Below are 23,640 nucleotides of genomic sequence, written 5' to 3'. Positions count from 1 at the left end.
CCTTCCCCACATCCATTCTACCCAAGCCTTTCACTATTCTATAAGTTGAAAGAGATCAATGTGCTTCTCTGCTTGCAGGAAAATGGCACAAAACAGAAAAAGGAAGAGGTGAGAACTAAAGGAGGTTTCCTGCATTTTCAATGTCTCAGTCAATCCTCAAAGCTTATGTCTTTCTGTCCCTCCTCCTTTCCTCATAAATTCACAGGCACACATTGCACTATGACACACTTCACTCAGGTGGTAAATTTCAGCTCCCCTCACCTCTCTTTCACAATCATTGCTCTCTACCACCTCCCCAAGTACAAGAGAAATTCTCACCGAAAGCTCTCCACTGCTTTCACCCCTCCGCCTCTGCACAACAGCTTCTCATCCTTTCTCACAGTCACAAAGGATGCATAAAAATGTAAACTGGCACTTTTTAAAAATTCATTTTATTCAGTGGGCCAACATTTATTACCCATTTCAGGAGGGCATTTGAGAGTCAACCACATTGCTGTAGATCTGGAGTACAGCAAGGCCAGACCAGGTAAGGATGGCAGATTTCCTTTCCTAAAAGAACATTAGTCAACTAAATGGATTTTTATGACAATTGGCTATAGTTTCATCATTAGACTTTTGACTCCAAATTTTTATTGAATTCAAATTTCACCATCTGCTGCGGCGGGATGTGAAACCCAGTCTCCATATCATGTTCCAGATCTAGTCCGGTGACAATACCACAATACCTCAATGCATTATTTTGGTGTTGAATTGGCCTTTGGAGGCAATGTTAAACTGACCAGCCTCCTGTCTGCTCGGGTGAAAGTAAAAAATCCCATAGAACTATTTGATGAAAAGCAGAGTATTCTCCCAATGCCCTGACCAACATTTCTTGGCTAACCAACATCACATACAATTGATATTCTGAATGCTCATTTGTTCCTTGTTCTTGCTGCACACCAATTTGGTTGCTGCACTTTGCTACATAATAATTGCATTCCAAAAGTAATTCATTGGTGTCGGTTGCCCTAAAAAAAAACCATTAGTTGTGGTACAATTTCTTAACATGGGCAGAGCTGAAGAAGTAATCATAGGTCCCAGTGGTGACTATGAACCCACAAACCACAAAGTATCTGGCATCATTTATTGGGTTGGTAACAGACACCAGAGAATTTATTTATCCAGTTTGAAATAGTGGATCACAAGTGTGCTGCAACAGCTGGTAGAGGCAAAACATTATGAATTTCTCATCTTTGCTTTATAAATAGAAATTAAATGTGACATGATACAGATCGTAAAACCACTGGGGCGATTTTAATTGCCTAACCGACCTCCCCACCCTCTAAAGAAATGTTTGAGTGTGCAATGCTAGGGAAGAGTTGAGAAACTTGCCAGAAAGTTAAACGTACTGAGTGAAGAAATTAATCCTTTCGGTAAAAATTGAGCAACTGAAATAAAAGTATTAAAAAGATCGGCGACAATGAGGCAAGATAGGTGTGCGTGCTATTGCTGACAGCCAGAACTTTCTACCTCCTAGTGCCATTGCCCTGGTAGAAATGGATAAATATTGCTGGCACGAAGAGGTTCGTGTTGCTGCTGGGAAGGTAGAATGAGGAAGGTAGAATGATTAAAGGTCCATGAAGAGACAAGAAATCAGTTGTCGTGACTGTTGGCATGCACGCGAGTTAATTTGTTCAAATGGAACCCCTTGCACCCACCTCTGCTCTGGAGTTCTGCTGCTCAGTGTCGATTGTTTTTACTTCTTCCGTTTCAGGTTCTGGGTTGGAGGTCTCAGAAACTGCAGTCTCACTTTCTGCTGCATTGTGATCATTACTGACAGAGGCCTCACTCTCCTTACTTGAAGACTCATCGGTTTCCTTTGTAGTGATATCATTGGCTTCGGGTTGTTCACACTGGTCTTGATCGGGAGAGATTTCAGATTCTTGGCTTTGAGAAGACAAGAGGTCATTGAGCTCTATATGGGATGGCTCTTCGGGTGAAGACACTTTGGGTGAGGTGCAAGAGCCTTCTTTGGGTGAGGCGCAAGAATCTTCTTTGGGTGAGGCGCAAGAATCTTCTTTGGGTGAGGCGCAAGAATCTTCTTTGGGTGAGGCGCAAGAATCTTCTTTGGGTGAGGCGCAAGAATCTTCTTTGGGTGAGGCGCAAGAATCTTCTTTGGGTGAGGCGCAAGAATCTTCTTTGGGTGAGGCGCAAGAGCCTTCTTTGGGTGAGGCGCAAGAGCCTTCTTTGGGTGAGGCGCAAGAGCCTTCTTTGGGTGAGGCAGAGTTCTTTGAGTTTGCATCATCAGTTTGGCCTCCACAACCGCCGAAAACATCATCATTTTCTTCATCTGGTGCTCCATTCTCTTCTGGCTTTACGCTCTTGGCAGGTGTCTCTGTTTCAGGAGAGCCAGAGTTATTCGATTCTTCAGCAATTGATCGTCTGAATCGCCTGCTCGGTGGTCGTCGTTTCAGTGACACGCGTGCTCGACTCTGAAAGGTCCAATCAAACAAAACACAAAATCGAGATCCAAAATATATTTATCTTTCATGTAAACAAGATGTTAGTGTGCGTCTTTCTGTATTCATTACTTTGCAGTATATACCTCATCTCGCTGTACCTCCAAACAGTGCATTAATCTCAATCCTCAAAATGGGGCTTGACCCGGAAGCTACAGCCATTTGAGGGAGGGGGATGTCCCTCCTTACCTTTGTGAAAAAATGCTTCCTAATTTGATTCCAAAATGACCTCTCTCTAATTTTAAACTTGTACTCCTTTGTAAAAGACTCTCATACCAGACAAAATTGTTCCTTTGTGTCTACCGTATTAAATTCCTTTATTATTTTGAACAACTTGATTAGATCAAGTGTAACCCAGAATTATACAAAGGAAGCGTAACTTCCTTACTTCTGCATTTCTACCCACCTGAGTTAACACCCCCCAATCGATTTTTGATTTTGTTTTTGCGCTAGCTTTTAGTGATTCCCGACTGTGAGACCCCAAACCCTATTGCTCCTCATGCACTGGTTCCCACAGGGCTACAATGAAGGCCCAGTCAACACCAGGGTAACACAGAAGATGACTAACAGACCTCTTCCATCTCTGTTGTTTTCTCTTCTACACTATGCCCCACTGATTTCCCACGTGCAATTGCAAGATAAATCTACCCTTCAACAAAATAACATAGCTTCATATTTGGACGCTGACAATCTTGCCCTGTATATCTGGCACTTTCAATTTTTATTTCATAATCCTATATGTTCTCAGTTCCATGTTCGAATTGTTTGAAAATAGCAGCTTGTTCTATGGTCTTGTTAATGTAGTCACACTGTAGGTTCCAGACATACATAACAGTTAGTTATTAATATCAGTGCCTACATATATTTTTTTTTAAGTCCCAAAATTAACAGATTGCAAAAAGTAGCACTCAACACTGTACCTTGTGGAAACTGTGCAAAGGCTCACTTTCTGTGGGTTGGTCAAATGTAGCTGGAGGTCCATCCGATTCACTTGATTGGGAGCAAGTTCCAGGACTATCAGGTGTAGAAGCTGGACTTGCAAAAGGTGAGAAGCAAGATTTTGATGGACTCTTTGGACCAACCCCAGGCAACAGAGCATTTGGGGAAAGACGCAAGTTGGCCTATGTAAAAAAAAAGAGATAAAGAGGTCACATTCCATTCGACCTATTAAACCATATTTTGGACCTGTTCAGTGACATTTGGAGATTTCTGTTCATGGACCCACTCCTCCCAAATCTATCTGCTCTTCCACAATTGATGGTTCCTAACCATAAGAGAAATGGAAAAGCCTATTTTAAAAATTCTCAATGGATTGAGTGGGAAACCTCTGTGTACATTGTTGGAAAACTTCATGCCGCAATCTGATTAATCCTAGAAGTAATATGATCAAGGTAAACAGAATGATTAGATTTATAGGTACTAATCTGAGATCAAAGGGCATGTAACATACATTCTTAGGCATTCTGAACACGTGTGAAGTACAACTTTTACCAAGTCACAGGGTTTGTTACATTGTAAAATATTTACCATTGGATGAGACACAGGGTTACAAAAATGACCATACTGCAAGACTGCAGAGTGGATTTGCAAGTTCAATCTGTGTGATTTTTAATGTTATTTAAATTGCTTTATCATAGAAATCATGCAGTGCAGAAAGAGGCCCTTCGGCCCATCGCGTCTGCACCGACCACAATCCCACCCAGGCCCTACCCCCATATCTCTACGTATTTTACCCGCTCATCCCTCTAACCTATGCATCTCAGGACACTAAGAGGCAATTTTAGCATGGCCAAACAACCTAACCCGCACATCTTTGGACTGTGGGAGGAAACCAGAACACCCGGAGGAAACCCACGCAGACATGAGGAGAATGTGCAAACTCCACACAGACAGGGAATTGAACCCAGGTGTCTGGAGCTGTGAAGCAGCAGTGCTAACCACTGTGCTACCGTGCCACCCTCATCTAAAGTGAAGTTAAAGTAAAAGTTTATTTATTAGGCACAAGTAAGGCTTACATTAACATTGTAATGAAGTTAATGTAAAATTCCCCGCGTCACCAACACGATGGTGCCTGTTTGGGTCAATGCACCTAACCAGCACATCTTTCAGACTGTGGGAGGAATCCAGAGCACATGGAGGAAACCCACACAGACACAGGGAGAATGTGCAAACTCCACACAGACAGTGTCCAAACTGGGACTTGAACCTGGGTCCCTGGTGCTGTGAAGCAACAGTGCTAACCACTGTGCTACCCCTTTTTTTTTGTTTTTATTCCAATTCAGAGTCTCAACAAGTTGGGACATTCCTGATCCAATTCTCACCTTTTGTCTTGGGCTTGATTTACATGATCTAAGCTGATTGGAGTAGGCATAGCCCCTCCTCCAAGGCTTGATCTCATTTGCATCTTAGCCAAAAGGCCGAGATGCCGCTTTTAAAAATTGCTTCAAATGAAGCTGAAATGTAACCTAATGAATTAAACCAAGCACAGCATGTCGATACTACACTTGATCTTAGCCAAAAGGCCTTATCTTTCTGATAAGAACAGATACTGCCCTTGATCTGCTATCCCTTCAGGAACAGAAAAGCTGATTTTCTGAATTTCTTCTCCCAGTGAATATCTTTAATCATTGAGGATGGCATCTCCCAAAATACTCCTGCATCAACATGGCCTGTCCCTGAAATGCTAAGCCACCTTTTTACTTTACAGCTGTTGATGGATTTGTTGTTATTTTCAGCCTTTTATTATTTTCTTGCTTAACTCTAGGTGCCACACATTCATTACTCTGTACATAACAAACCACAGTGGCAAAAATACCCAGAGACATACCTGGAGTTTTTCAATGAGTGGCGAGGAGCTTTTCACTTTCATTTTTGGACGATGTGTGGAGTCGTTAACTGCTGGCTTCTGTGCATTTAATAAAAGGTAACACGTCAGGAAGTAAGTTCTCATGAGGCCAATGAGCTAATCACGTTACAAGATTTATTTCATGTGCATGATCTGACCTCATTAGAATTTTAGCCCACACATAGGTTCAGGTTTTCAGGGTGAAAATCACCAGCATAATCAAGGATCCCGCACACCCCAGACATTCTCTCTTCTACCTTTTTCCATTGGGAAGAACATACAAAAATCTGACATCACATACTAACCCTACTCAAGAACAGCTTCTTCCCTGCTGCCATCAGACTTTTGAATGGACCTACCTTATATTAAGTTGATAACATAAGAAACAGGAGCAGGAGTAGGTCATCTGGCCCTTCAAGCCTGCCCCGCTATTCAATAAGATCATGGCTGATCTGAAGTGGCTCAGTTCCACTTTCCCGCTTTCTCCCCATAACCCTTAATTCCCTCGTCTATCAAAAACCTATCTACCCATGACTTAAATATATTTAGCAAGTTAGCCTCCACCACTTCAACGGGCAGAGAATTCCAGAGATTCACCACCCTTTGAGTGAAGAAGTTCCTCCTCAACTCTGATCTAAACTGCCACCCCCCAAAGGTGCTCCTTTGCACCTTAGCTATGACTGTAACAATACATTCCACACCCTCTCCTTTCCTTCTCCCCTATGTACTCAATGAATGGTATGCTTTGTCTGTATAACACACAAGAAACAATAATTTTCACTGTGACAATAATAAATCGAATCAAAACTTATAGAATGAACATTATAGACTTATCTTAAAGTAAGTAGGTGATCCTAGATTTGATTATTTTACCTCATCTGCATTTTGGCCTGTTTCAGTATTATCCTTCACACCACACAAAAGGAGAGAGCAAGGAGGCTTTTTACGAATTGGTCCCTTTGGTTGTTTCTAAGGAAAGAACAGAACAGACTAGCATTAAAATAACTTTTATACCTTTCGGAATATCCAACCCCAACCTTTGAGAGGTCAGATGTTGTCAACTGCAAGTCATTAACTGGTCATTTGAGGGCTATCACTGGAAAATGATCATTAAAAAAAGAGCTAGATGAATGAGGGAAAAGAACAACTAATCCACTAATATAAAGGATGTGGTCCACCTTACTTCACTGATTAATTCTCAGTGTTCTTTGCCTTCATTAATCGAAGTATTGAGTTTAGGAGTCGGGAGGTAATGCTGCAACTTTATAGGACCCTTGTCAGACCCCACTTGGAGTACTGTGCGCAGTTCTGGTCGCCTCACTACAGGAAGGATGTGGAAGCTATTGAGAGGGTGCAGAGGAGATTTACAAGGATGTTGCCTGGATTGGGAAGCATGCCTTATGAAGATAGGTTGAGGGAGCTAGGTCTCTTCTCCCTGGAGAGACGAAGGTTGAGAGGCGACCTGATAGAGGTTTATAAAGCGTTGAGAGGAATAGATAGGGTGGATTCTCGGAGGCTATTTCCCAGGGCTGAAATGGTCGCTATGAGAGGACACAGGCTTAAGGTGCTGGGAAGCAAGTACAGAGGAGATGTTAGGGGTAAGTTTTTCACTCAGAGGGTGGTGAGTGAGTGGAATCGGCTGCCGTCGGTGTGGTAGAGGCGAACTCGCTGGGGTCTTTTAAAAGACTTCTGGATGAGTATATGGGATCTAATGGCATTGGAAGTTACAGATAGTTCTATGGCTTGGTAGGTATAGATGTGATCGGCTCAACTTGTGGGCTGAAGGGCCTGTTTGTGCTGTAGTGTTCTATGTTCTATGTAATGAAGGATTGGTAACACATACAATATTGTCTTTCCAGTGCTGAAAACATCCAAAAATGATTTAAAAAACAAATGGAGATGCAATTGCAATTATGGAAGCAAATAAAATTAATCATTTACTTAATGGCAAAATCCCAAACAAAGCAAAGAGATAAATGAACTACTCCCCTATTTTTAGGGGTGTTGTCTGAGGAGGTCCGTGTTGACTAAGACAATATAGGGAACTTGCTGCTCTTGTCAGAACATGCCATGGGATGTTTAACATCCATCAGAACGAGGAGACAGGGCTTTAGATTACCATCCCAGCTAAACAGCACGTCTAACAATTAAATATTTCCTCACTTCTGCACTCAAATAAGTGTTCAAGTCCTTATGTACAACTTGAATGACAAACTGCTAACTTGAGAGGCAATGCTACAATTGAGTGACACTAATGAAAGAGTCAAGAGTCTTGGGCATTTGGAAGCAGGAAATTAACTGAACAGCTTTCCCTTGCAAAGCTTGAGACAACACAAGTTTGCCAATGGGGAAAAAAAAGGCTGCGTTCTTATGACAGCGTCCTGTCCGACTTCTGGCAAGGTGAAGTGGTGAGATTAGGCGGGAGGTGAAAGATCAGATTCACACCCTATTTTTCATGTCCCCCAATCTTACTGGTACTGTTTTGCCAGTGAAATTGACTTTGCGATCTTTCTTTAAACATTAACAGCATAATTTGAATGTCATTAACAAGTCCCGGATGCTACCATTAGGTTCACTTACCTTTATCACCTCATGGCAAGGTTCTCACTGACAAGTCACATATGTTCTCCATCAACAGGGACTAAACATGATGGCCTCACCGTTGTGGGGGGATGGCAATCAGGGGTCATTGAGGCCCCTGGATGGTTGGGGCCAGTGCCAGGAAGTGCCCAGCGTCAGGGACTGGGGTGGTCCCCTAGGGATGAGAGAATTCTGTGAAGGTGGGAGTCCTCACATGTATGGGCTGAGGCCTGTTCCTCGGTTTCTCTATCCTACCATTTATTGTGCATATCCTTGCCTTGTAAACCTTCTTCAAATAATAAAACTATTAGAGGACAGATAGTCAGGACAGATGAAGAGATTGATAGGAGGACATGAATGGGAGAAACCATAAAAAGAGAGGGAGGTGGAGGTAACAACAGGCAATGAGAAATAGAACTCTGACGCACATGGAGAATCTGGGATTGCAAACACAAAAGTGACAAAAAAAAGTTTATTTATTAGTGACACAAGTAGGCTTACATTAACACTGCAATAAAGTTACTGTGAAAATCTCCCAGTCCAGCACCTGTTCGGGTACATTGAGGGACAATTTAGCATGGCCAATCCACCTAACCATATCTCAGATGCTGTGCACTGAATACTGAAACTTCCTGAACTGCAGCTGAACTACAAGTGATAGGTCTGGATGTTATTTAGGAGCGATTAATTATTTGTCTTATTTTTAAAAGGTACACGGCAGGGTTTTATGACCTTGTATGTCCTGGAACCATAAAACCCCACCAAGATCAACAGACCTTTCCATGTTCTGCCCCTCGCCTGCTCCGATCCCGGGGCAGTAGAATTCTGGCTATAAATTTCTTTAAAAAATTGTAAAATTTAACATTCTATGTCCTCAAAATTATGGTTAGAGAAGTATGAATATTTAATGTATGTGTGCAATTTAGGTGCTGTTTATTGACTTGTGAAAATAGGACAAGGAATTTCATACGATCAAACACTTCTATGTTACAGGTCTCAAATCTGGCTAACTGAAAAACAGATATGTCTGAAGAGCAGACAGGCATGAATTTTAATTCTAATATAAATGGGTAAATTAGCTTACTGTTTGATCAGGTATGTCCTGCATTGATGCAGCGGCCGCCAGACTGGTCAATGGCTTAGTGCCCTGGTCTTTTCACATCCTTCGAGTGACCCTTGACCCCACCCAAACTAACCCGACCCACCCAACCCATAAACTGACAAGGTCTCTTTGGGCAGTGGGGAGAGTCCATCCCTCTGAGCCAGAAGCTTCAGCTTCAAGTCCCACCTCAAGACTCGATAACGCGGTCAAACAGGTTGAGTGTGTGTCCACCTGAAACTCCTTCCAATACGCCAGTGGGTGGTGGAAGAGTGGGGACATTTCTGGTCAGCCATGCTTGATGGGGAGTGGCGACCTTCAAGCTATAAGCCCCTGGCGACAGACTAGCGACCTGTTCCAGGAATTATTAACAATGGAGACAGTGCCTTAGCGCACCACCAGGGGTGGGAAGAGAATTGGAAATTGGAAAATATTTGTCATGTAAATTGATCTGAACACTTACCTCATTCTTTTCCAAGTTGTGGCTTTGTTCTTGTCGGAATTTTAAAGCTAATGCAGCCACAGACAAAGGCTTTTCTTCCATAGTTCCACATGTGTCTCCTGAACTCTCCTAAAATGGAAAATGACAAAAATATAAAATGAGGAAACTCACTTACTGATTACAGCTTCTGATCAGATTTTCTCTCTCCCTTCCAGTACCAAAAGGATATTGATGACCATGGACTTGTCTGTTGGCCCATGGTTCTGCTTGGTAAGCTATTGCAATGGTTTGCTGTAGTGTCTGGAGACAGTAATATCTCATGATCAAAAAGGCTCATTCTTCAGACAATATAAAACAAGTGCAAGGCATAGTGTCCCTATGATGTTTTTAATAGCAGTTTCCCCACTACAATCCATTCTTGAGTCTTCAGATATCGTACTTATCAAATAAATATCACTTAGAATCCCAGAAAACAATTAGATAGGATCCTTTACAATAGTTGATATTAAATCTTCATCCAAGACCATAAAATACAGGAGCAGGATTAGGCCATTCAGCCCATCGAGTCTGCTCTGCCATCAGTCATGGCTGATACGTTTCTCAATCCCATTCACCTGCCTTTTCCCCATAGTATTTGATCCCCTTACCAGTCAGGAATCTATCTGTCTCTAAATGCACTCAACACAGCCTCCACAGCCTTCTGTGGCAGTGAATTCCATGAATTCACCATCCTCTGGCTGAAGAAATTCCTCCTCATCTCGGTTCTAAAGCTCAGCTCCTTTACTCTGGGGCTGTGCCCTCGGATCCTGGTCTCTCCTACTAATGGAAACATATAAATTACCTGGTCTATATGTAAACTTGGGTTCAGTGTAACAGATTTGACTGCCATAAGATTTTTCAACAAAATCACTCTCGAGGTGTCGATGTCACTGTCAAAGGTGACTTTTGTTCTCCCTCCCTTGTCACTCTCAGACAGTAGTGTTGGACCTCTTTCTTCAGCCACTATAGTCCAAGTAGTTTTACTATATAGCAAAAGCGTAGTAAACCACTCAGCCATATTAGTGTGCCAAATTCAAAATACAAATTATAGGTTTATTAGAACAGTTATGAAACACAAACACAAAATTACAATTATGGAACATATAATGGCATGAATCCCCTACTTCAACCCGCCAATTTAAAGCTAGAACTGGACCCAAACGCCGCCACCCCCCCAACCATCTGTGTGGAGTTTGCACGTTCTCCCCGTGTGTGTGTGGGTTTCTTCCGGGTGCTCTGGTTTCCTCCCAAAGTCCAAAGACATGTTGGTTAGGTGGATGGGCCATGCTAAATTCACCCTCAGTGTACCAGAATAGGCACCGGAGTGTGGCACCTAGGGGGTTTTCACAGTAACTTTAATGCAGTGTTAATGTAAGCCTACTTGTGACTAATAAATAAACTTAAAAAAGCTAGAGGCTGGCATGTCGCCTTTCACTGGGCTTACTGCTCTCCAGTCTGGCATTCTCTCTCCCTGAGGCACAGCAAGATTGCCAATATCGAAACCCAGCAATTGGAACCCCACAGAGTTTGTGGCCATTCACTAGAGTTGTGGCAGACACTTGCTGTGAAACTGGCCCGAAGCACGTAAATTCCATTTTCTTCCTCATGGCTCTTTCCACATAAAGTGCGGATGAAGTAAATGTGCCTCAGAGTGTGGTTGTGATGCCTCAGGCTTAGGTATAAGGAGGTGCCGCTTCTGTAGAGTCTAAAATCTGTCACTCCGTAGAAGTGTGGAGATGCAGGAACGACAAGGCATCAAAAAAAAGGCCTAAAAAGTGAGTGCTCAACATAAAAATTTATCGATTTGATTTTCAAGCACATTGCTTCTTTTGTAAACCCAAAGCATACTTGCTACAATTTGTAGAATATTGGCATGCAAGACACAAAAGGGAACATTTCAGCACTGGAGGAAGGTCAAAAAAGAACTAAAAGGTTGATCTCAATTCCAGAAAGATTAAAGAATACAGGTAGGTTAGAGAAACAAAGGCTTTTATTTCATAAAATAAATTGATTTAGGTGAAGCTTGCGCAATATACCTGCAGACACAGAAAGACTATAGGATCAGGAGCATAGGCTCAAACTGGGGGGTAAATTCAGAACTGAGTTAGGAAGAAATTCTGTAGAGAATAAATCAATACTTGAGATAGATTTCAGGAATGGTGGTGGTGAGATAAACCTTATAACAAGGTTAACAATCTTTTGAAGGCTCAGAAATCAGGAAATTAAATCATATGCTACACCAAAGAGTCAAAACCTAAATTGTGAGGCGTGTAATTTTATGAAATTTCACAGCCCACGTGTAATTCCCTAATTCTAATAGGGAATACAAACACACCCACACATAATACAAGAAACAGTTTCAGAAAATAGTACACTTCTACAATTCAAAGGAATAATGTACTTTTATAAGTTGTAAACAGAAGAATAGTTCAAATGTTTGGCTCATCAAGGAAAGAACAGTCATAATGGGCCCAGCACTCCGAAAGGGTAGTTTTAGACCAGGGATTATTATTGTAGGATTCCCTCAGAGGGATGGATGTTTACCAGGTTGCAAAGTTAGTTGCTTGTAGTTGCTTCTTACAAGGAGGTCAATTTTGTCTACAGGTGGCTAGGAATAGGGAATCAAGCTGGGAAATATTTTAGACATCTCCAGGTTTAAAAAGGTGTGGGCCTTTTCTGCTGTTGATGTCCTCCAGCTGGTGCTGTGTAACTAGTTTCTCTCTGGCCCTTGGAATAATGAAGGACTTGATATCAGAAGCTAGTTTCTGTCACATAATGGCACGCTATTGCGTCTTTCACTGTCCACATAATGCATTAAAAGGTAAAGTCGCCACAATCCCAGATGACCATGGACTGCTCTCCCCTCAGAGGTGGTGGTGATTTAACCAGAGGATCACCACACCTCAGTTATGGGGCGAGGTTGAGAAGGTGGGGCCTTCATGAATAGCCTCAGCTGGTACTGGGAATTAAACCCACGCTGTTGGTGTCACTCTGCATCACCAGGTGTCCAGACAGTTGAGTTAAGCCCACATCATGTGTTAAAGCCAGGGTGAGTGACACACCATGGGAGGATGACTGGTAATTCATCAACATGCCAGCTGTTACTAGCTCACTGGAAGACATTATTTGATATTCCATCCTCATGGCTCTGACATGCCTGATGGTCACTGATTGTCAGTCAGAGTTGTGGGAGGTGGGGTGGGGGGAGGGGGGAGTTGGATGGTAGTGCTGGTGAACCTTTCAGAGTGAGTGTAGGGGGCTTTTAGATTTGATTTGTCACATGCATTGCAGTTAAAAGTATTGTTTCTTGCACACTATACAGACATAGCATACAATTTATAGAGAAGGAAAGGAGAGAGTGCAGAATGTAGTGTTATAGTCATAGCTAGAGTGTAGAGAAGGATCAACTTAATGCAAGGTAAGTCCATTCAAAAGTTTGATGGCAGCAGGGAAGAAGCTGATCTTGAGTCAGTTGGTTCATATCCTCAGATTTTTGTGTCTTTTTACCAACGGAAAGAAGTGGAAGAGACAATGTCTGGGATGCATGGGGTCCTTAATTATGCTGACTGCTTTTCTGAGGCAGTGAAAAGTGTAGACAGTGTCAGTGTATGGGAGACAGGTTTGATTGATGGACTGGACTTCGCTCACGACTCCTTGTAGTTTCTTGCAATCTTGTATAGAGCAGGAGCCATATCAAGCTGTGATATAACCAGAAAGGATGCTTTCTCTTCACCAGCAGGATGCTGCCTTCAGTCTAAAAAGACATTCTGCCTACCACATTGAACAACACTGTGTACAAATTTCATTGCTGATGTGATGGCAGGTACATAGACCGTCTATCCCAATAACTGGTTGCTCAAATTAAACAGCATTTTCCTTTGGATGTTCATTATAGGCAGACCATGCTCAGACCATGCTTGCAACTCCCAAAACAAGACATCTACTGTTAGAAGTTATTCTGCAATTGCACAGCACATGCTGAACAATCCTGAATGTGCATATAGATACACAAATAATGAATTTAAGACACTCAGTTGAACTTGAAAGATGGCTCATTTACACTTGCTAGGAATGACATACATTCATAGTCATGGATCTATCCTGTGCAAACAAAAGGAATATATTCAAGCCTTGTGTCCCTTCTGAAGTACTGGAAGCTTGAGAAGCCTGTAGTTAATTGGCTGATTGAAACAAACAACATGTCCCTTTAGATGCTTTCTCCATGACAATGCCTTGGCCAATGTCAACTTGCCAAACAATCAGCATCCTTTCTCCTGTGGTAGAACTTCTTGTGATCATTTGAAATTTGGTATTCTTGAGTTTGCCCTGACAAGTGCAAGACAAAAAGCTTCAGCGACATATCTCTATTTTCAACAATATTCAGGTTTTGTACTACTAAGCAAAGACACAGCCTACACAACAGTGTACATTTGCATTACTCCCCGTAAAAATGTGGCACTTTATAGCCACACAGTTCCACAATATTCTTTTCTTCTTCCATGCAGAATAGGTCAGGAGTCCTATATGACAATAAATTTCATGCAAATCATCATCAGAGAAGCATACTTCTAATGAATCTACCCTTTCCCCACCCCACCCCAAACCAAAGTGGTTTGGCCACTTCTGAGAACAAAACCCAGCTCTTTCACACTCTTAGCTACCCTCACAACTTTCCAGGTCTTGAAGTTTTTTAATGATCTCTTGGAGGTACTTTGTGAGCTGCTATTTCCTTTCCTGCCAATCAAAAATCTAGCCTTTCCCTAAGTGATTTGCTTCTATTCTTTCTCTAAGTTCCTCCTTCTGCGCGGTACAGTGGTTACACTACTGCCAAGGCCTGCGGTTCGACTCCCAGCTTGGGTCACCATCTGTGCGGAGTTTGTAAGTTCTCCCTGATCTGGTGTGAGTTTCCTCTGGGTGCTCCAGTTTCCTCCCACAGTCTGAAAGACATGCTGGTTAGGTGCATTAACATGAACAGGATCAGGCGATTAGGGGAATTTTACAATAACTTCATTGCAGTGTTAATGTAAGCCTTACTTGTGACTAATAAATAAACCTTGTTTTTATTTGCGCTCTGGTCGCCTTCTCCCTCCAGCTCCTCTGTTTCTACATCTGCAGCTCTCCCTTGCCTGGCTAGCCATATCACTTCCTTCTCAACTCCCTTCCTGTAGGTACCACTTCCCAGTCACTTGGACCAATATTTCATATTATCCAGGAAAATTATAACTGATCCCTATACAATTGATGCAAGCTCTTAACATCCTTTTCAAAAAACCTTTCAGATCTTTTAAAGAAATTACGATTTTTCCTTATTTACTGTTTCTGGATCAAAAGGTCATCACAACGATATATTAGCCCAGTAGAGGATTGGTGAACTAACAGGAAAGATTTGGAATAAATGGATCATTTCAGGTTGGCAAACTGTAAATGAGTGGAATGCCACAGGGATCAGTGCTGGGCTTTAACTATTTACAATCTATATTCACAATCATAGAAACCCTACAGTACAGAAAGAGACCATTCGGCCCATTGAGTCTGTACTGACCACAATCCCACCCAGGCCCTAACCCCTTATCCCTCTAACCTACACATCTCAGGACACTAACGGACAATTTTAGCACGACCAATCAACCTAACCCGCACATCTTTGGACTGTGGGATGAAACCAGAGCACCCGGAGGAAACCAACGTAGACACGAGGAGAATGTGCAAAGTCCACACAGACAGTGATCTAAGCCAGGAATCGAACCTAGGTCCCTGGAGCTGTGAAGCAGCAGTGCTAACCACTGTGCTACTGTGCCATCTTATGACTTCCATAAGGCACTTATTGTACAACAGTAAAATTTGCAGATGATGTAAAGATAGGTAGGTAAGTAAGAAGTGAGGTGGACCTAGAGTACCGTGTTCAGCTTGAGTCTCCTTATTTGCACTGGCAACAGTTCAAAGGTGGTCTACAAATGTATTTTAACTATTTTCACAGTACTGATCAGGGTACATCTATTGCTTATTACTAGTTGCCTGATAAAGTTTGGGGGCATACGAGCTTAGAACAAGAAGCAGGTATATCCCATTCAGCCCATTGAGCCTGTTCCACCATTCAATAAGGTCATGGATGATCTGATTATAACTTCAAATCTGCATTCCACCCCACACACCCCCATCCCCGATAACCTACCACACCCTTGCTTACCAAAAATTTATTCACCTCTTACAATTTCCCTTTTCAGGAAGAGTGTTCAAAAGACTCACAATCCTCAGAGAGAAAGTTTTGCCTCATCTCTGTTTCAAATGAGCGATTCCTTATTTGAAACAGTGATCCCCTGGTTCTAGATTCTTGGACAGGAGGAAATCTTCACATCTACCCTGTCAATATCCCTCAGGATCTTAAGGGTTTCAATCAAGTCACCTCTTACTCTTCTCGACTCCAATGGATACAAACCTAATCTCGTCAACCTTTCCTCAGAAGATGACCAGTCCATTCCTGGTGTTAGTCTGGTAAACCTTCTCTGAACAGCTTCTAATGTATTCACGTAAGGAGACCAATACTGTACACAATACTCCAGACATGGTCTCACCAATGTCCTGGATAATGGATCCATAACCTCTCTACTTTTGTAATTAATTCCCCTCACAATAAACAGTAACATTCGATTAGCTTTCTTAATTATTGTATCCATATACTTGCCTTTTGTGATTCACCTTCTTAAATCACTGGAATCCTTGCGGCAAGGAAATTCCTGTGATGATATTTGGTAGAGAATTCCAAGATTTTGATTCAGTGAGTGGTACATGTCCAAGCAGGTGTGTAATTTGAGAACAACAGTGTCCTTATACAAAGGTGCTCTTGGCCTGCCCGGTGATCAAGTTAAGAGGTGTTGTGAATGAAATCTCATGTGTTGGTGCTCCAGTGCAGCCTCTAAATTGTACAAACTATAACCACAGTGGTGGAGGGGCCAATGGCAATGATGGCAATCAGGTAGATCCCTTTGTTTTGTACGGGATTAAGCCCCTTACAAGTTGTCACAGTTGAATCCATCCAGCTGAATTTTCCATCACCCTCCTAACTTTAACCCTGTAGTTAATGGAGAGGCTTTGAAGGGTTAGGGAGTGACTCTCACCAACTTCTATAGACGCACCATGGAAAGCATTTTTTCTGGTTGTATCACAGCTTGGTATGGTTCCTGCTCTGCCCAAGACTGCAAGAAACTACAGAGGGTTGTGAATGTAGCCCAGTCCATCACACAAACCAGCCTCCCACCCATTGAATCTGTCAACACTTCCCTCTGCCTTGCAAAAGCAGCAGCACAATTAAGGACCCCGCACATTCTCTCTTTCACCTTCTTTGATCAGGAAAAAGATACAAAAGTCTGAGGTCATGTACCAACTGACACAAGAACAACTTCTTCCCTGTTGCCATCAGGCATTTGAATGGACCTACCTTACATTAAAGTTGATCTTTCTCTACACCCTAGCTATGACTATAACACTACATTTTTCTTTCCTTCTCCCCTATGTATTCTGTGAACGGAATGCTTTGCCTTTATAGCGTGCAAGAAACAATAATTTTGACTGTATACTAACACACGTGACAATAATACATCAAATCAGATGAACTCACTGCAGAGAATCAACCCTCTTTCCAGCATTTGAATCCACACTATTGATATAATTGGTGTGGTCAGCCCTCTAATTGAAGGTGATACCATGATGACAATGATTAAGAATTTGGGTTGATGGTGACACCTTTAAAATACAGAGGAAGTTGTGATTTTTATGTTGGAGGTAATCATTACCAGGCATCTAGGTGCCATGAATAACTATCAGTCCAAACCTGACTATTGTCTATATTCTGCTGCACACTGTCATGGGTTATTTCTTTATCAGAAGAATGTGTGGAGCTAAACTGTATGGAATCATCAGTAATCAGCCCGACATTATCTTATGATGAATGAGAGATCACTGATGAAGCAGCAATAGATAATGAGGCCAAGAATGCCTCCCTGAGGAACTCCTACAGAGATGCCTTATGACTGTGATGACTGTGCTTTGCCAACCATCACTATCTTTTTGGCTGTTAGGGGAAAGCACTTGGACCACTATTTTGCAAGGATTCCCTAGTGACTTATTCTGTTGACACTACTCTGATGGAAAGATATTTGCTCTTACACCACTTACCTGGCCCTAGTGCCATGTTTGAATTAAAGTGAAGCCAGCAGCTGAGGTTTCTCACAGAACTCAGAGTATCAGAGAGTAAATTACGGGTGAGTTTCTACCGTTTGATACAACTATGAATGCTTTACATCACTCTTCCAATAACTATGGAGGGGGAAGAATTGCCGGGTTAGATCTTGCTCCGAAGAATCAAATGGAATCGAAACGTTAGCTCTGATTCTCTCTCCACAGATGCTGCCAGATCTGCTCTATTTTTCCAGCATTTTCCGTTTTTTTAGATTTTCCCATGTTAGATTAGCAATGTTCATGTTCGTTACAACCAGTATCACAGCTACACTGGAGCAAGTGTGGCAGAGAAGGGTTTAGATTTGGCATCAACTTTACTCTTAGATTTGACAGTGTATCTCTTGAGACATTGCCCCTTAGAAGATCCTCAGCCTTGAATATGCTTAACAATCCAGCCTCTACAGTCTGTGTGGTAAAGAGTTCCACAGATTCACTACCTTCAGAAGAAATTCCTCCTCATCTTGGTCTTAAGTGGGTAAGACTCCCTTACTCTGCGATTATGCCCTCTGGTCCTAGACTTCCTTCCAAGGAGAAATAACCTCTCAGCATCCATGCCATCAAGCCTCCTAAGAATGCTACATGTCTCAATAAGCTCACCTCTCATTCTTCTGAACTCCTGAGGTACAGGCCCAGTCTACTCAACTTCTCAAAAAATAAAATCCCCCCTTCCACGGGATCAACCTAGTGAACCTTCTCTGGACTGCCAGAGTGTATCTTTTCTTAAATAAGGAGACCAAAACCATCCACAGTATTCCACATGTGGTCGAAATGGTGCCTTGTACAGTTTCAGCAAGAATGCCATATTCTTACATTCCTTTCCCTTTGAAATAAAGGTCTCCCCAAATGCCTGCTGAACTTGAATGCTAGTTTTTTTTTTGTGATTTATGCTCAAGGATCTCCAAATCTTTGTGCTGCAGCTTTCTGCAGTCTTTCTCCATTTAAACAATATTCAGCTCCTTTATTCTTTCTACCAAAATATTTTCCTACATGATATTTCATATTCCAGATTGATGGGTACCTCATTTGAAGTACTGCTTCACTTAGGGGCTAGGGTCCAACAAGAGAAATGTGTATTAATTCCTATGAGTAATATGCTTCAGGTTATTCCTCACAAAACATGGAACAAAAACTCTGAAAAGTGTAACTATGGCACAGAATCTGCAGTACTGTAGCACAGTTTGCTTGACATCGTTATCGTACAAGGGGGATCTCAAAGTGAATCTGCAGCTGGATGATCAGAAGAAGCAGCGGTTATCGCTATCAATTTCAGTTTATTTGCTTGTTATTTATTTTCTTGTTATTTATTTTCTTTGGCAGCCAACACACAACTCAAGTGATACCCTCACCTGATGTATCCTGTCCACATCCCGGACTCTGAGTCAATTTTTCTTTACATGTATTGGGTAAATATAGATTAGCTCTGGTTTAAATATATATCTAGCTGTCAGGACACTGCTGGGATTTGTAGACTCACACAACCTGCTGATAAGATACTCACCCAATACACGCCGCCTGCTTGCATGGCTGGATTATCTTTGCAATTCATGGGCAGTCGCACCAGTGATATTTTTAAATGACCCCTATTAAACTCAGTTTTAAACATAGCTATCTGGATTGCCTCTCACAATCATTTTTGAAGTTCAAATGGATGACAATGACAGGAAGCCTGGCCTCTACGATGAGAAATTGTTAGAAATTGCATCATCAGTATTAAGGCAAGAGCTCTTAACCCTTTCAGCAACTTGTGGTTGGATCCCTGTTCTCGATTTTCTGAATGCACCAAAATGTAATTTTGAAAAAGATAGTTCTGTAATTGTAACATTTCTCCAATCCTCTAAAGGTTCGGCTGCTAATATTACAAGCAGTTTGTCTGTTGGGTGAAGATGGTTAAAGCACAATAAAATTAAGATACAAGGAGTTATATTGGATATTGGGCGAGGTAGAAGATGTGGTATTCCGTAAGTCATCTGGTATTCAGCTGTATCAACTTCAATAGAGTTGAATAATGGGACTTTATACACTGGGTTAGAAGTGAACTAACCTTTGAGGGGTATCTCCTAGGTGATGTCAGTAGTCAGTCATAGTTTCATCCTATTAAAAGTGAAATACTAACTCCTCCTTTCAAGTAATTACACTAAGAGTTGATGACCACAGCATGTAGGTTTATTGTTTATCCTTTACAGTTAATAGCTGCACAATGTGTTGGTGTTCATGGTTGGAGGAACAAAAAGACAGGACCTAGTGTATTAGCTAGCCTATCTTTATAATGATCTGTAGCCATTAGTTATCTAATGGTTAGCTGCCTGTGCCACTTACCAACTCACCTGCCACTCCCCTGGCCTACTACTTCAAATTCCAGCCTTTGCTCCCGCTATTTCAGTTCTCACGTTAGATGGCAGATGCAGTACTGAAACGCCAAAGGATATGCAAATGTGTTAGCCCCAATATTTGCCGCAGAGTTAACACTGGAGATGATCAGCGGGTAAAAGACCCACTGTTGACACAAACCAATTTCTAGGTCACGACATCTTGGTCTTGACCACATTTCAGGCTCTTTCGATGAAGTGCTGCTGCAGTTACAGTAAGAGTGATTGGAAATGGCTGCAGATTTTCACACCCAGGCACACTGGTCACAAAAAAACAAGCCAAATCAAAAAGATTTGGGTGGAGGAAATATCCTCAGAGGCCCCAAGAGATTAATCTTGTCACTGACGTACAACAGACCCACTTCTACTAATGCCACTATTTCTCAGTCTAGATTCCATTTTGAGGAGGTACACCTGCATCTGCTGGTGGCACATGTCTTCTGTCAAAAATGAAAGTTAAAGTTTATTTAGTCATCACAAGTAAGGCTTACATTAACACTACAATGAAGTTACTGTGAAATTCCCTCAGTTGCCACAGTCTGGCGCCTGTTTGGGCCAACGCACCTAACCAGCACATCTTTCAGACTGAGGGGGGGAAACCGGAGCACCCAGGGGAAACCCACACAGACACCAGAGAACGCTACATAGACAATGACCCAAGCCGGGAATTGAACCCGGGTCCTTGGCCCTGTGAAGCAGCAGTGTTAACCACTGTGCTCCTGTGCCATCCATTGTTTCCAAATATAACTCGTGGAATTTTGAAGTGTCGTAACGGTGAGAAAAGTGTGGTGAACCATGCCAGTCTCTCAGGCTCGCTCAGCATCAATCTTTTGACAGTCAGGTCACCTTTTTCGAGAGTGGCGAGTTGCGTGCCAGTACTTAAGAGGTGGGCCAAACCTTGCCAGCTGGCCACAGAGATTGCAGGCGCCATTTCACAAGGGCACCCCAATCTCACAGAGAGGCCTCCAACACTTGACAGATATCAGGACCTCCCCTTCATCGATGACATGTTTCACCCGCATTGGAGCATCAGGCCCCCCCATTCCCCTACATGCTCGCCATCATAGCCCCCTTCACAATCTACCCCTACACTCCCCCCTACCCCGACACTGCTCCTGACACATTGGTGGTGTCCAGCTGGCACACTGCCAGGGTGACTGGTGGGATGTCCAGTGGGCATCACTTGATGGGCACCACCTAGCCATGCCCCTGGTCACCCAGGGGAGCTTCAATAGCCTCCAAGCCCCCAAGTGTGACCATCGTGCCAAGTCTGTGCCAGTGGAGACCAGTAGTGATTCACATCATTATGCGTTGCATCCAAAGATTCCATGCATTGGCTTTCGAATGGACTATGCATATTTAAATGCTGCTTTAAATATGTAAATTGGCTTTACGCCCAAGAGGGACTAGGGACACAGCAAACCGTTTGGCACTGGGTGCCAATCGGATTTTTAGAATCGCACGCTAGTTTTCCGGCTCACTGCACTGTTCGGTGGGCAGAGAAAGGTGGTAAAATCATGCCCAACATCTCTCATCATTCCCATTTTCATACTTGTTTGGGCAAAATATTATTTGCTCCAATGCAGGTGATTTTTATATATTTGTGCCTGAGGAACTATTAGGGACGGGATGTTATTTATAGATTCTGAATAAATTCAGTTCTTCCATTCACAAAAAGGACTGTTGTTTGAAAAACACGGTAAAAAATATAAACTGTATTTCTATTTTTTTTCTGTCTATGTCACACGGAAGAACAGGTTTCTAAATCCTCTACTTTCTAAAAGATGTACAGAACTTGGGATACATTCTTGAAACTCTTCCTTTGAGAAGTGGTGGGGGGGGGTGGGGGGAGGTTGAATCGGAACGTTACCAACTAAAAGCTAATTCGACTTTAGAAGCATCTGATTTCTCTGCCTGGGAGTCACTGTGTAAGTAGATTCTATATTTGTGGTTAAATATAGTGCCAGAACAACTGGGATGAGAGTCATAAAAGCTATCAACCAGTTGTCTCCAAGTTCTGTCCTTATTAGCTCAGATACAAATATTTTGGATGCCTCTAATGACCTCTTTCCCCTATCAGTGAAAATATAGAGGGAATTCCATTCTGTGGTACCCTCCCAAAAATCAAGTAGGATTGTAGCAGAGAGTACCAAAGAGAGTCAGACATTTCAAACTGGGATTTCAATCCAGAGGTAGGATAAATACAAAGACGCAGTCATGACTTCCTGGAAGTTGGATCTCAAAGGAATATAATCCCTCCCAATGCCGTGTAATTATCAGAGCCTGGTGGGAGGGGAATTGGGATGATTTTAAGGCAAAGTTCAATATCATAATAGAATCTCTACAATGCACAAGGGGCTATTCAAGTTTACACTGAATCTCTGACAGAGTAATTTACCCAGGTCCTCTCCCAGTAATCACACACATTTATTATGGTCAATCCATCTCACCTGCATACCTTTGAATACTAAGGGGCAATTTAGTATGGCCAGTTCACCTAACCTGCACATTTGTGGGGTGTGGGAGGAAACCAGAGCATCCAGAGGAAACCCACGCAGACACGGGGAGAACGTGCCAACTCCAACAGACAGTGACCCAAGCCGGGAATCGAACCTGGGCACCTAGCGCTGTGAGGCAGCAGCTCCAACAACTGTGGCTCCATGCCACCCAGAAGACTTCAATCCATAACCATACCAGTCCCTATTTCCCTTGGTGTGGGTTAATTACACATGCAAGCTGGAAAGGGGGCCTGATAATGGTAAGCGAGAAAAACTGGGAAAGGTACAGCAATACCAGATGATACGGCAATGAACTGTCAAGGAGAAACAACTCAATAGCCAAAATGGAGCAAATCTCAGGATGACTGCAGGGTGGGAAAGCCTCTACAAATTCATCACTTATACTTCACAAAGGAGAAAAATCCGACAGAGAATTAGATTCCACACAGCCCCCACCAAAACCTATTTCCTGCAATCAGCAGGGAAGGCACAGCCAGTGACAGGCTGAGGTAGGAAAAGGGAAATTTTGACTGGGGAATGATAGCCTCACCAGCCAAATACTCCATCACGATCATACTCAAATCAGGAGAAATACGCCCATTCCTCTGCATCTCATCATCCCTTTCCCATGGCAAGAGTGAGCTAGTTTATCTCATGATGTTTTGGCATTAATGCTGCTTCAAGACAGCCTAAACACACTTTTGACTATTCTATTTGACAGATGAGGCAATATTATCCAGTGACTGCAAGAAACTACAAAAGGTCATGAATGTAGCCCAATCCGTCACGCAAACCAACCTCCCAACCATTGACTCTGTCTACACTTCTCGCTGCCTCAGCAAAGCAGCCATCATAATTAAGGGCCCCATGCACCCGTGACATTCTCTCTTCCACCTTCTTCTGTTGGGAAAAAGATACAAAAGTCTGAGATCATGTACCAACTGACTCAAAAACAGCTTCTTCCCTGCTGCTGTCAGACTTTTGAATGGACTTACCCCGCATTAAGTAAATCTTTCTCTACACCCTAGCTACAACTGT

General features: G+C 42.5%; 1 protein-coding gene across 1 annotated transcript in view; it reads right to left on the bottom strand.

Moving 5' to 3' along the window:
- The window catches only part of LOC145353102 (uncharacterized), a 65,176-nt gene that overhangs the window by 5,776 nt on the left and 35,760 nt on the right, over positions 1-23,640 (bottom strand). Inside the window, exons 2-6 of the mRNA XM_080203466.1 lie at positions 9,486-9,593; positions 6,217-6,312; positions 5,326-5,403; positions 3,419-3,619; positions 1,698-2,471 (exon numbers count right to left, since the gene is read on the bottom strand). Coding sequence (XP_080059592.1) covers positions 1,698-2,471; positions 3,419-3,619; positions 5,326-5,403; positions 6,217-6,312; positions 9,486-9,593 — 1,257 coding nt within the window. The remainder of the gene's footprint in view (positions 1-1,697; positions 2,472-3,418; positions 3,620-5,325; positions 5,404-6,216; positions 6,313-9,485; positions 9,594-23,640) is intronic.

The sequence above is a fragment of the Carcharhinus amblyrhynchos genome, chromosome 15 (assembly GCF_965287045.1).
Source record: "Carcharhinus amblyrhynchos chromosome 15, sCarAmb.v2.hapA, whole genome shotgun sequence".
Lineage (NCBI taxonomy): Eukaryota > Metazoa > Chordata > Chondrichthyes > Carcharhiniformes > Carcharhinidae > Carcharhinus > Carcharhinus amblyrhynchos.
The sequence above is the reverse complement of the archived record's forward strand: the minus strand, read 5'-3'. Positions and strand labels throughout refer to the sequence as shown.